At 30.0% G+C, this 12,882-nt stretch overlaps 3 protein-coding genes across 9 annotated transcripts; 1 reads left to right on the top strand and 2 right to left on the bottom strand.

The window, feature by feature from the left end:
- Positions 1-125: 125 nt before the first annotated feature.
- Positions 126-2,603, bottom strand: LOC122629709. The gene is made up of 5 exons (XM_043813468.1): positions 2,134-2,603; positions 1,432-1,809; positions 1,076-1,354; positions 402-895; positions 126-332 (listed from the first exon to the last, which is right to left on the bottom strand). Exons 1-5 carry the CDS (start codon positions 2,299-2,301, stop codon positions 182-184), a joined length of 1,470 nt encoding a protein of 489 aa, XP_043669403.1. The 5' UTR covers positions 2,302-2,603; the 3' UTR covers positions 126-181.
- A 290-nt stretch (positions 2,604-2,893) lies between these two features.
- LOC122629703 lies at positions 2,894-7,252 on the bottom strand. 4 transcript variants are annotated; one of them, XM_043813447.1, is made up of 6 exons: positions 7,111-7,252; positions 6,998-7,026; positions 6,416-6,465; positions 4,707-5,362; positions 4,529-4,641; positions 2,894-4,424 (listed from the first exon to the last, which is right to left on the bottom strand). In XM_043813447.1, the coding sequence occupies exons 1-6, from the start codon at positions 7,128-7,130 to the stop codon at positions 3,010-3,012; spliced, it is 2,283 nt and encodes a 760-aa protein (XP_043669382.1). In that variant the 5' UTR covers positions 7,131-7,252; the 3' UTR covers positions 2,894-3,009. The 4 variants fall into 4 exon arrangements, with proteins under 4 accessions (XP_043669382.1, XP_043669383.1, XP_043669386.1 ...); XM_043813448.1 differs by having other exon boundaries at positions 2,894-4,379; XM_043813451.1 differs by lacking the exons at positions 6,416-6,465; positions 6,998-7,026; positions 7,111-7,252 and adding an exon at positions 6,054-6,167.
- Positions 6,108-12,829, top strand: LOC122629708 (coronin-1C-A). 4 transcript variants are annotated; one of them, XM_043813467.1, is made up of 6 exons: positions 6,108-6,197; positions 7,542-7,747; positions 7,943-8,424; positions 11,445-11,823; positions 11,904-12,146; positions 12,265-12,829. In XM_043813467.1, the coding sequence occupies exons 2-6, from the start codon at positions 7,550-7,552 to the stop codon at positions 12,442-12,444; spliced, it is 1,482 nt and encodes a 493-aa protein (XP_043669402.1). In that variant the 5' UTR covers positions 6,108-6,197; positions 7,542-7,549; the 3' UTR covers positions 12,445-12,829. The 4 variants fall into 4 exon arrangements, with proteins under 4 accessions (XP_043669402.1, XP_043669401.1, XP_043669400.1 ...); XM_043813466.1 differs by having other exon boundaries at positions 6,125-6,197; positions 7,539-7,747; XM_043813465.1 differs by lacking the exon at positions 6,108-6,197 and adding an exon at positions 7,259-7,434.
- Positions 12,830-12,882: the final 53 nt, after the last annotated feature.

Raw genomic sequence — 12,882 nt, 5'->3', positions numbered from 1 at the left:
ATATATATATATATATATATACACATATATATATATGCATATATATACATCTATATATGCATAAGAAATAAGTACACTTTTCTTCTGAAGAAGACTTCAGCAGTATATACATATATACAAAAATAATGACTCTAATCCTGCATAAATTTATAAGTTTCATAATACAGTTTTATAATCCCGGTTATTTATTAGATTCATTGTAAGATGCTCTTCCTGCTAGTTCAAGAAGATAACGATCAGGATGATCCAACCAATCGCTAGCACTTAATTTAACAATTCTTTGTCTTTCTGCCTCTTTTACTTGCCACTTTTTAATGTCCAATTGCCGTTCTCTAAAAAATGAATTACATTTAGCACATTAAATGTCTACTTTGTAAAGTAAATTAACATAATGATGTTACCTTAACTTTACATCTCCACATCCCCAAACTTCTAGAGTAGCAATAGGATATGGTGCACCTGCTATACTGACCGAATGGAATGATTCATCAATACTTATATGTGGTGAACGTGGATTACTTCCAAATCGCAAGCCATGAGGATAACCTCTGATTCCTGTATTTAGATACAGTACTTTAGGTCCTTTCTCTATAACTCTGTAGAATGGACTTAATTGAATTCCCACTGAATCTTCATCACCCCAATAAAGATGACTTTCACGCCATTCAACTGCTGAGCACATGCAGTACATGAAATATTCACCATCCTTTTCTGGATCAGCAGCTTTTACAAATAACAACGTTGGACCTCTGTAGCCTAACACATGATGAAGAAAGCGATTAGCGCCTGCTCCATGCTCTGAACTGTTATATAATAAAGTCCAGTGTCTAGGACATATATTGCCTGTAGTTCTGGCTATAATGGCGTGCGTTATATCCTTGGGTGTATCATTTGCCTAGATAACAAGGCTATGATGAAACGCCAATAGAATTTTGATGTATCGTTAAATGAAACTTAATTTAGAAATATGCATGTCACGTATCTCTCCAAATTAAACAATTTCTATTATGGATATATGTAAACATATATGCACATGTGCATACATATTTGGCTAATCTAAATAAATTGAAATTACCTGAAGATAACATTGTGGTAAAGTGGTTGATAATAACCAAACATAGCTCACAGGCAATAATGCTTGAGGTTGATCGAAACAATCAGCACGTTCTAATACAGGTGTTGGAATTTCTAAATGTGGTTGCGGCTGTTCTTTTGATAGCAATGCTTTACCATTTCTATAAGCTGTTGTCAATACATGAACTACATAGCAATGTAGTCCATGTACAATACGTGAACAATGCTGCCACATCCAATTACTAACATAACTCACAGATAAAGTATCTTTTCCATGAAACTGAAATAACCACAGACATTCATCTATGCTTTAACTTAAATAATAAATCAAAATAACAAGTGGTACATCCTACTAACACATGAAATGACAACAGCATTGACAACACGATGTATATAAATACATGTCGTAGTTCCCGTACTATCCATTGCCAGCTGATAACAAGTCATCAGTAAAGATCTTAGTAGATCAGGACATATATCTCCATCTTTTATATTAGAGTATATTGTTATATAATTTTCTAATATAGTTTGGTCGCTCATGACAGACAGAAATTTTTCTGATTGTTGTTTAAACGCAGAAACTGTCAAATGTGGTGTACTTGCTTCAGCAGAGTGATGCAAATAAGTAAATAACTTTTCAGCTAATGTAGGATAATTAGGAAATAAGTACTTTTCAAACACAGACATCGTGATTCCGTGTACATGTTTTTCTTCATATGTAAGATGCGATAAAATCTAGAGAAAAAAATGTTAAGGTTATGTTTTAAGTAACAAATAGATAATTTTATAAAATCAATAAAAACAAAATATATGCATATTATTATTATCATTATTAAATCAAAGCAGAAATTAGTAATAAACGTCCTGAAAGATTAAAATAAAAAATATAAATATTCGTGTGTGTGTGTGTGTGTGTGTGTATGTATGTATGTATATATATATATATATATAAAATACGATTTTTATAACTATAATTTTGGTTTATGATAAAACATACAGAATAAAATCTTTTACAACAGAGACAAAAAATAAAAATTCTTAAATCAACCGAGTAATTACCTTGGCTAGGTTATCAATTGGGAAAAATTGTGTAGGAGAACTATGTTCGATGTCATTACCAGAGGAACTTCGTGAAACCGTGTTTGTAGTTAGCGCATTGCTATTATTTGTAACTGCATCAGTCTTTTTAGTAGAATTGCTTATATTACGTGCCACGTGATTACCCATTTTTATCGAAGTTTTTTAATATTTTTTTTTTTTTTTTTCGTTATTCTTTATCTTTAATACATATCATTCCAACATTGGCAAAACTTAGACCTATATCAATCTTGTCCGGTATTGCACGAATTTCACATATGTCTACATTCAACATCACACAATCGACTTTGCTTTCACCGCTTATACGCAAAATCACATACACTTTCGTTGCTTGTGAATCAAGCATTAATTTATATTATGTACATATGTACATGTATGCATTCAATATATAGCTATGTATGTGTATATGTATATATTATTACAGACGTATTTATGTCAAAGCAGAATGAAATATCGTAACTCACAATTGGTACATACTAATTGGATATATAGTAATGAATGTGGCGACATGGTTAACCGTGTCAAAAAGTGGAACTAATTGCTTTCGATACCAATAACCTTCATGTGTCAAATTTGAAAAATACGAATATAAGAAATATTTATTATATTCACAATTAAAAAAATAATTCTAATGTAATGTAAGATTATGCATATAATTTACAGGAATCTTATGAAATTAATCCTTAACCTTTATATCAAAACTTACGAAAAACAAATATAGTACAGAAGATATATTTTTATTTTTTATTTTTTAGTATTTCTAAAATAATAAAAAAGAAAAAATAATTTTAATTGCTTTCTTAATTCTATCAAATACATCAGCAATGATCCGTACCATTAATGGTGGTTTATTATTCTTGGCTTTTTAGCACTATGTTTTATGGTCTCCATTGTGTGCAAATGTTTCTTGTAATTGATCCCTCCTGGTAATTCTACTTCATCATCCGTAGTGGAAATGTCACGAGTGCAATTATATTTAAAACTGCTCTTTTTTTCTTTAGGATGTGTTCCTATACGATTCGTATCATCTACTCGTGGTTCTTCATCTTCGGTAATGCTAACACTGTGATCATGATAAACAAGATTTCCTTCGTACGATACAGATCCCTGAGTAAAAGATATTGTCTTTGATTGTATAATATCTTTCCCTTGCTTCAACGCATTATGTCTAATCACTTTATCATCTTTTTTTTTCTCATTAGACACAAAATTTTGTATATCATTGTCAATATCACTATCGCTGGAACTAGAACGATGTATTATTCTGTGTTTTTTCTTAACTCTTTTTTGTGACGTGATATGACTCTTAGTCATAGAGGTAGAATTTATTATTCCTTTTCTTTGCTTTTGTTTATCCTGTTTTAATGATGCCCTTTTATTTTCTAATACTTTTTGAAATATGATTTTAGGCATACCTGCATAAATTTCACTTTCTAATTCTTCAGAATCTCTCTTATCCAATTCTTCTACGTTATTTTGTAACTGTTGTTGTGGAATCGTATTCGAGATCTCATGCATATTTTCTCTGTTGTAGTTATTATGACTGATTCTGTTTGTAATTGGTGACATATTATGATATTGTGGCATACAAGATCTCCTTGGACGAATTACTGTTTCATTACTTTGTAATTGACTGCTATACAATCCAGAATCGTTATCATCGCGATTTAGTTTATTCGTGTCATTTGTTCCTATTCTATAAGAAAGAACATCTTCAAGACAATTAAACATTTGTACAATTTTTACGATGTATTCTTTAGGACAATCTTTATGCAACAAATTATTAATAATAATGTTGATTTTATCTTCCTGTATAATATCCTTCAATGTATGCTTTTTCTGAACGCATTGAGGCTGATTAACATTTTTAACATTTTTATGCTGCTGTTGATTTTCCTTATTCAAAATTTTATTATCTTGAATTATCTTTGTTGTATTAAGAACCTGTACAAAATTTTTTGAACTAGGCATAGGGGTTTCAAGATTAGATATATTATTACCAGTTTTGATTCTTGAACTATAATCTGTATTATTGCAAGATTTTTGGCATTTGTTTTTGTTTTCCTTTACGGATTGTAATGTTAAATTTGTCACTTCGCTATTTAAGTCATCATCACTGTCTGTAATCTTTGTTGGCCAATGAAAGCTCAATTTACTGCCTTCAGAAATATATACTTTCCATAATAGATATACGTTTTCCCAGTCATCTGGAAAACCATTATAAAACTTTCCTCTCACATATTCTGGTAATTCTAAAAAAAAAAAAAGAAAAAAAAAAAAGAAAAAAAAAACAGTGAAAAGTAATATTTTTTTAATGATATTAAGTAAAGACCTTTACAGAAATTTGAGTTCTTACCATTTTCATTATCCATAATATTTCCTTCAAGATAATATATATGTAAAAAAATAGATTGTACACTTGTAGCTGTCAATCTTCTAAGAATAGGTTTACTGCGTGCAGTTTGTCCGCTATAAAAAACAAATATGAAAAAACAATAATAAATATTATAACGAATTCAGTTTTATAAATTTACCTTTCTAATGTTCCTTTGATAAGCAGATGACCATCTTTGTTTAACATAATTTTCCAATTAAAAAAAGTTCTACCTGATTTTTCTTTAAGATTAGCGATGTTTGTTTTACGAGGATTATAGTTATTATCACTATTACTCTTTGAATTTTCTTTTTGCAATCTAGGAAGATCTTTATCATATTTGATATTTTTTGTTTGTTCGTATAAATCTCTTTGAACTACAAGAGTTGAGTTTTCATTAGTCAATAATGAATCTCTTTGAACGACTTTTGAATTTCTATTAATTTGACAATGATATTCATTCATATTCAACGACGAAGCAACATCGTTGTTAAAGCAGTTATTTTGTCTTGGAGATTGTTGAACATTGGAAGATGCAATTACTGGTTCATATGTAATGTACCTGTTCTTGTTTATTGTCATTATTCTTGGTGAATTATTATTAGAAGATACAATATTATGTTCTGTCTTGAAATCATGTTTTGGCTCTTTGAAAGGTTTCGGAGACAAAGCAGTAAAACTCCAATTCTGTGCATCCGTGTCATTCCAGATTGGGTCATCATTTGTCAATTTACCATTTTTCCTCAATAAAGAAAGTTTCAAGGAACGCTCTAATTTTTTACAACGTTCGTCTTTTTTAAATTTTGAAAACTTCATCTATGTAAATAAAAATATATATTTCTCATCAAATATAACACCATAAATATAATATGACGTTGATACATGTAAATATAAACGTTATCGATTAATCCGTTAAAATTTGAAACTCACCTCCATTATAATCTCAATAATATTTACTTTATTTTCGAAGTAGCAAATAGAAACTTTTATAATATATTTTTGCGGAAACGTTTCAAAAATAATCTATTTGTCTTTGTTTCTTATTATTTCCCGCGTAATTGTATGTAACTAGTTCACCAACTCTTATAATAAATTATACGTATTTACTGCGAAGTTAAGCAGCGTCACAAGTTTTACATTATGTTACAAAATGGCGTTAGCAGCTTAAGTATATATGACCAATGAAAGATCAGCTTTAATTACCCAATCAATTTTGAAATAAAATAATGAAATAATTCTCATAAATATGTTTTTATATATATATAACTAGTTTTTTTACACGTGATTCGAAATTGCGTTCATATTTTGTTATCGTTGTAAATATAACGATGAAGGTTAAATGAACAAACTATTAAATGTGTTAAATCTGTCAACTTTGTAATTAGTTAGCAATCGATTAAACAGCCAAAAACACGATAAATGAAATAATGGTATATGAGTATCACGTTTTAAATAACATCAGTATATCTCGATATTCATTAATTTACATATTGTTTGAAATTGTTACTTTTGATTATTCGCGGTTGAAACGGCCATATTGAATTGAAAAGCGTGCGCATCCATCGTCTTCGTCAGCGCGTGAAATTTGGGGGGTGGGGAGAATTCTTTCCCAAAAGCGTGCATTGCCTGTCATCCGGATTATAATTCGTTGGTAAAGTACGATTTGTATTAACTAATTTATATTATTGGTTACTTCAATTAATTTTTTTTTTCTTTTGAAATGACGATAAGACAATTTTAACGAGTGATACGTTTTGCAACATATTATTCAATTATTATATGTGAAAGCAATTAGAGAATATAATTTGAAGCGCTATACATATTCACTTAGATATACGAATTAAAAAGCTTAAAAGAAAATAATATTACCGGGGGTGGCTTTTCGCTTGAGTAGGGTGCGCATTTCCAAATAAGGTGTTCTGAAACGACCGATTCGTTCGTGTTAAATGGCGCTACTACGACGTGGACGCCTAATGAATTACAATGTGGTGAACTAGAATAATGGCGGGAGTATTCAAATGTTTAACCTTTTAACATACATAGATACAGTTTACATTGTTTACCTATATATAGTGTAGAAAAGAAGAAAAAGAAAAAAAAAATGAAAGACGCAAAATCGCACAGTTTTATACTGTTTACTCAAATTCTAATGAAAGCTATATTATTCAGTATATTATCCAGTGAATCATACCGGTGACGCATCACCTGCCATACTCGTATGACTATTGCCGTATCAAGTAACTGTTTTTATCATGTATATCGTTAAGATTAAAGAATACTTGAGAGAAATAAAACGGTAGTACGTATATGAAATCTTTAGTATTCATTGAAGCGAAGCAGAATCGTAATTTTGTGTACGTATACGCACGCACGTATATACGATTACATTTCTATTTTGTGTAAAAAGAAATGGCTTGTGTTATTTAAATATTATAAATTACTTAAATATACCTTGCCATCTTGCTTCGATCTCATTCGATCTACAAATACGATAGGATCGATTATTAATTTTTCCTTGATTTAACTACAATATTTCGTTGTAACATTAACATACGTGACTGTACCGTTTCTTATTATGAATCATGATCTTATAAAAGCAACGGAGAGAGTTTATTTCTGTAGTCGCCAATTTCGGTTAGAATGAAATCTATTTTCTGATGCATCAAGCTCGCAATGCAGAGAGAGAGAAGTTTCCTCTTATATTTGTAATAATTGGCAACACTGGCATACACTTCATTTGCACATATTAACTCGTAGAGAGACCGGGACACAAAATCACGGTTTGGAAATATTCTTATTTCAGTCGCGCTCGTTTCGACATCAAGGGTGGGGAATCTATTTATAAATTGGGGGATGTTCCATGCGTCGCCCACGCCCGCAGTGCCCACGTAACAATAATTTATTAAAATAATCATAATAACCGGTGTATCAAGATATTGGTGTTTCCTTCTAGGTTAATCTTTGTTGGTTTCATTTTTGTTTGCGTTGAAAGTAGGTGCAGATATGTCTTTTCGTGTTGTACGCAGCAGCAAGTTCCGCCACGTGTACGGAACGTCTTTAAAACGGGAACAATGCTATGACAATATTAGAGTTTCAAAATCCTCATGGGATTCTACGTTTTGCGCCGTGAATCCTAAATTTTTGGCCATCATCGTTGAATCCGCGGGCGGTGGTGCTTTCATAGTCTTACCCCATAACAAGGTAAATATCAAAAGTTTCTCATTCCTTACTTATAAATATCTTTTCTTGAGTGTCGGTAAATTATAGTGGTTTTTATCAAGATTCTATGTAGTATATATTTTATAGAATTCTTTTCTAAACTTACATGCATGATCATGACACTCGTAGTTCCGATAGTCTCTACTAGTTCTATAGATCCTTGAATAATTATCATAGGTAGGAAGAATATCAGCAGACTATCCTTTAGTGGGTGGACACAAGGGTCCTGTATTAGATATCGCATGGTGCCCTCATAATGATAATGTCATAGCTTCTGGATCCGAAGATTGCGTTGTTAAAATATGGCAAATACCGGACGGTGGTATTTCCAGGACATTGACCGAATCTGTGGTAGACCTGCAGTTGCATCAACGAAGGGTCGGACTTGTGCTATGGCATCCAACAGCATTAAACGTATTACTCACCGCTGGATCAGACAATCTTGTTTTAATCTGGAATGTTGGAACCGGCGAATGTTTAGTAAGAATAGACTCTCATCCTGATGTTATTTATTCTGCCTGTTGGAACTGGGATGGATCCCGATTGGTAACTACATGTAAGGACAAAAGGATTCGTATCTTAGATCCAAGAACAGGAAAAGTTTTAGAGGATGCTATTGCCCATGAAGGAAGCAAGGCAACACGTGCAATATTTCTAAGGTATGCAAATACATTATACTTTTCTTCTTACCATTTATTTTAATTATTAAAAATGATCTATTTGTAAGTAACATTATTTTTATTTATCTTGTTTGAAATGTTTTTAATTTAATATAGTTACAATCGTAGCAATATGAATCTCATAAGCGTATTCTTATGACTAGCTTTTTCTCATTATTAGGTTTTCTTTTATATTCGATAACATTGAAATAAAAAATTAAAATTTTAATGAATAAATAAGAATTTTACAAGATATTTTTGTAATATTAAAAAGAAAAAAAAGGCAGATTTATAATATTTGATACACGTGATCTTATTTTATATAAAGTTATTTGCTTTAAGACAACACGTTAAAATAGATATTAGATGTATACATTAACTATAGTCAAAATTCAAGCATGCATAACTATAGTAATTAGAACTATACTTCATATATAAAGGCATGTCTTTAATATCTGGTACTTTACAAGCATTAAAAAGTATAAAATATAGCTGCCTTTAATTGTCTTAATACAGCATTATAATGCTTCAATGTGTCTACAAATGAAGAACTCTATGTGCCTGTAAGATGCTTTCTATATTACAAGAATGACAGTAGTTAGTCTTAAACGCGCCTATGTAACAATAATACACTACATGCTTTGCAAATATCTATTATTTAATCACAACATTGGTGCAGATTGCACATAAAAATTTGCATACAAGGTGATGGTGCACAAATGCACACTCAGAGTGGTGAACATTTTTATATTTATGGGAACACAATAATAAAATATTAAATATATTAAATAATAAATTATGAAACATTTATTTCAGTGAATGTTCTTCACGCATAGAATAGAAATGCACAGTATCTTTAATTCTTTGGAATTTATTTATATAGAATTACTTATTTTTTTTTTTTTTAGATTTAATAAAATAGGACAGTGTTGATGAGCAAGTGAATTTAACATATATATATTTAAGTATTTTCTTTATATCAATTGTAATATGAATTTATCAACTTTTATTAAAATAATGTCATTAAAATATTGCTTCAATGAATATGTAAAAAATATATGGAATAGCAACATATATTTATGAATGAGAGGATAATTCATATGTATTACTATGAGTATTATTTTATGCATATAAATTAATGATTTATGTAGGGTACTACATACTACAGCCTTTTTAACGTATAGCCAAGTAAATTTTTTTTCTATCGATCATCGAACTATATACATCCGCCTTTTTACATTATAATTATATCATGTTAATTGCTCTTCTATTTAGGAGTTAAATATTTTAACAAAATTGATTAAAGAAGAAAACAAAATATTAAATTCTAAACTGAATACTTTTCTTTCTTTTGTTAGTTAAAAGGGATATATTTTAATTGCTTCAAACAATCAGCCTAATTTAGTCAAATTGCTTGCTACATTGGTTTATTGTGATCCTTTTTATGTATTTCTGGATTATTCTTTGGTTATGAGAAAAATCTGCAACAGCTTTCTAAATGAGGCATTTGTCTGCACAATAGAATTATTTCCATTGCTTTTTATCACTTGGTCTTTCCAATTTGTGTAGTGCAAGATTCACATAATTTTAATGGAAAACTTCAAGGTTGAAATTTCATCATGAGGAGGACACCACCTTAATAAATGCAAATATCAAGACGTCTGCTCTATAGTGTCCAGTTAAAAATTACAGTAAGTATTGTACATTAACTTATTCATCTGAAGTATCATGCTGAAAATGTAAAGTATCATTGTCTCAGTATAGAATATGATTCTCTATGTTTATATATTTAACTATTATATTTTATTTATATTTTTGGAAATAAGAAGAATCATTTGCTGCTCACAAATTAGAAAGGGAAGTATGTTAGATCTATATTGTATACATATCACAGAAACATTTTGCATTCTTAGAAGATAGATGATTGACAAAATTAATTTATAATAAATGTTAAAAATGTCAAGAATAATTTTCCATTTTCATTTCACTAAAATAAAATGTCAGATTACATCTAATACTATAGCAACATGATACACTTTGTGAAGACTACTAATGCTGGCTACTGAAATATTCAATTAATACATGTACTGTTGAAGTTTTAGTATATCTTCATTATTCAAACGTATGGAAGCAATATAATCGCATTTTTAACAAGTTAAGTTTGTACGTGGCTACAGACTAGTAAAACAATAATTCCTCCGATGAAAGCACTTATGAACAGTTGCAAAGTCTCTGTTTATGTTGTAACAAGGTGGATGTTAATAAGTATTGATGATTAATATAGGTACAGAAGATATAATGTATTGCCTCTGATAATACAATAAAATAAAACTAAAACAAATATACAGTATGTACCTTAATCAGGCACGCGGCCAACTTGATTATCTATCTTCCATGTACATTACACATTCTACACAAATAAAACATGGATTACCCTTTATATCACATTTTTTACAGTAGGGATATCGGTTTTATGTATGATATCCCATATTTTACATATCTATCGAGGAAGATTTCTATAAAAAAATGTAAATTAATTTTCCTTTGCTAAAATATCTTAATGAAAATAAATATCTTTGTTGCAATATTTCCTGCCAATTGATTTAATTTTGTATTGTTTTAGTTTAAAATATATATGGATTTCAGAAACAAAGGAAACTTGATTTACATTTTCTCATGAAGTCATACCTCTGTGTATATATATACATATATAAATATGTACACACATTTTAATGGAATTGCACCAAACCGTGTTATTATCAAAGAAGATATGTTAATTATCTTCAATATTCGTGTGACTTATATTTACACATATTGTATAAAGGAGTGAGAGAAAATGCTAAGTTCACCACTCAAACCTACCAAATTAAACAAAAATTGGAGTAGTAATTATCTAATAATATATTAATGGCATATAAATTTAATTATCTAATAGTGCTTGTAACATTACTAATCCAGTGCCTATAATTGGACAAGTTAACGTTTTCTATCGATATTTAATAATGTTTATTCTGTTTCAGGGGAGGTTTGGTCTTCACAACTGGGTTCAGTAAAATGTCTGAAAGGCAGTATTCATTACGAGCCCCAGACATGTTAGGTGAACCTATAGTTATGGTAGAATTAGATACCAGCAATGGAGTTATGTTTCCTTTGTATGATCCTGATACAAATTTGGTATATCTATGTGGCAAGGGTGATTCTGTTATTCGATATTTTGAAATTACACCCGAACCTCCGTTTGTTCATTATATCAATACTTTTCAAACTCCTGACCCTCAAAGAGGCATAGGAATGATGCCGAAACGAGGTTGTGATGTTAATAGCTGTGAAATCAGCAGATTTTACCGACTAAATAATTCGGGCTTTTGTCAAGTCATTTCCATGACCGTTCCTAGAAAGGTAAACACTATGTTGTTATAGATAGTAATGTTACATTTTTTTGTTGCTGTTTTTTTTTTTTATATCATAATATCTTGTAGTCTGAGCTTTTTCAAGAAGATTTGTATCCTGATACTCCTGGAGATACAGCTGCAATAACTGCGGAAGAATGGGAAAGCGGCGTTGATGCTGATCCCATACTGATATCTCTTAGAGATGGCTATCAGCCATCGTCATCGAAAAATGAACTTAAAGTACATAAGAAGACGAATATACTGGATAAAGGGGCAAAAGTTGCATCCAATCCTGCACAAAATACTGCACAAGTATCACCTGGCATTTTTGTGAGTTCAGTTTTTTTTTTTTTTTTTTTTTTTATAAAGAGTTTTAATTTGTTTCTCCAGTTCAAAAACATACATGCTTTCATTACATTCTAATAAATATATTTTTTTGTTTTTATAGGAAGAAATGTTAAAAGAATTCACAGAGGAGATAAGAAAGTTAAAAGCTGTGATTGTAAAACATGAAGGAAGGATACGAGTATTGGAATCAGCTGTGGCTCTTCAAATGAAGGAAGAAGAGAGAAATGAAAAGACATCTTCTCCTGCTGACAGAGAGTTGCTAGCTTCTGACGAAGTGTAATTTCAGAGTCATATTTTTAGCTGACAAAAATAAAATAATTAATCGTGTAACAAAGTAATTATATATTTTGATATAACAATTTGTGTAAATAGTAGGTTTCAGCGATGTGAGGCGTGTTTTGATTCTTGCAATGATCTTTGCTATTTATTGTACATCATTCATCATACATCTACATTTGTACTATCTTTACATCTCTTTATTGTGTTAAAAGTTAACTAATATGGTGTTAGCTGCTGTTAGTATTAAGACATCCCATGATCATATATACTATAGTATTTTACTATGTATATGAAACTTTATAACAATAATTGTTGAAAAGAAAAGAGTGCCTAATTTGTACAGATATTTTGCTGTAAAATAACAAAAGTAAAAATATTCTATTTAAGTAAGTGCTACCCCGCCGTTCCTGTATCTTATTAAAGATAAAATTCGTTTGAA

Source organism: Vespula pensylvanica, chromosome 5, assembly GCF_014466175.1.
Source record: "Vespula pensylvanica isolate Volc-1 chromosome 5, ASM1446617v1, whole genome shotgun sequence".
Lineage (NCBI taxonomy): Eukaryota > Metazoa > Arthropoda > Insecta > Hymenoptera > Vespidae > Vespula > Vespula pensylvanica.
Note: the sequence above shows the minus strand (reverse complement) of the source record. Positions and strands in the feature narration are given on the sequence as shown.

Bases quoted from the DNA above. Each gene is read 5' to 3' on its own strand.
- LOC122629703 (XM_043813447.1), bottom strand. From the start codon at position 7,130: ATGATTCATAATAAGAAACG. The intron at 6,466-6,997 runs GTATATTTAAGT...CGGTCGTTTCAG, and splicing joins GATCGAAGCAAGATGGCAAG to AACACCTTATTTGGAAATGC. The intron at 4,642-4,706 runs GTAAATTTATAA...TGTTTTTTATAG, and splicing joins ATCAAAGGAACATTAGAAAG to CGGACAAACTGCACGCAGTA.
- LOC122629709 (XM_043813468.1), bottom strand. From the start codon at position 2,301: ATGGGTAATCACGTGGCACGTAATATAAGCAATTCTACTAAAAAGACT. The intron at 1,355-1,431 runs GTTAGTAGGATG...TGGTTATTTCAG, and splicing joins ATGCTGTTGTCATTTCATGT to TTTCATGGAAAAGATACTTT. The intron at 333-401 runs GTAACATCATTA...TTCATTTTTTAG, and splicing joins TGTGGAGATGTAAAGTTAAG to AGAACGGCAATTGGACATTA.
- LOC122629708 (XM_043813464.1), top strand. From the start codon at position 7,407: ATGCGTCGCCCACGCCCGCAGTGCCCAC. The intron at 7,748-7,942 runs GTAAATATCAAA...TAATTATCATAG, and splicing joins TAGTCTTACCCCATAACAAG to GTAGGAAGAATATCAGCAGA. The intron at 8,425-11,444 runs GTATGCAAATAC...ATTCTGTTTCAG, and splicing joins ACACGTGCAATATTTCTAAG to GGGAGGTTTGGTCTTCACAA.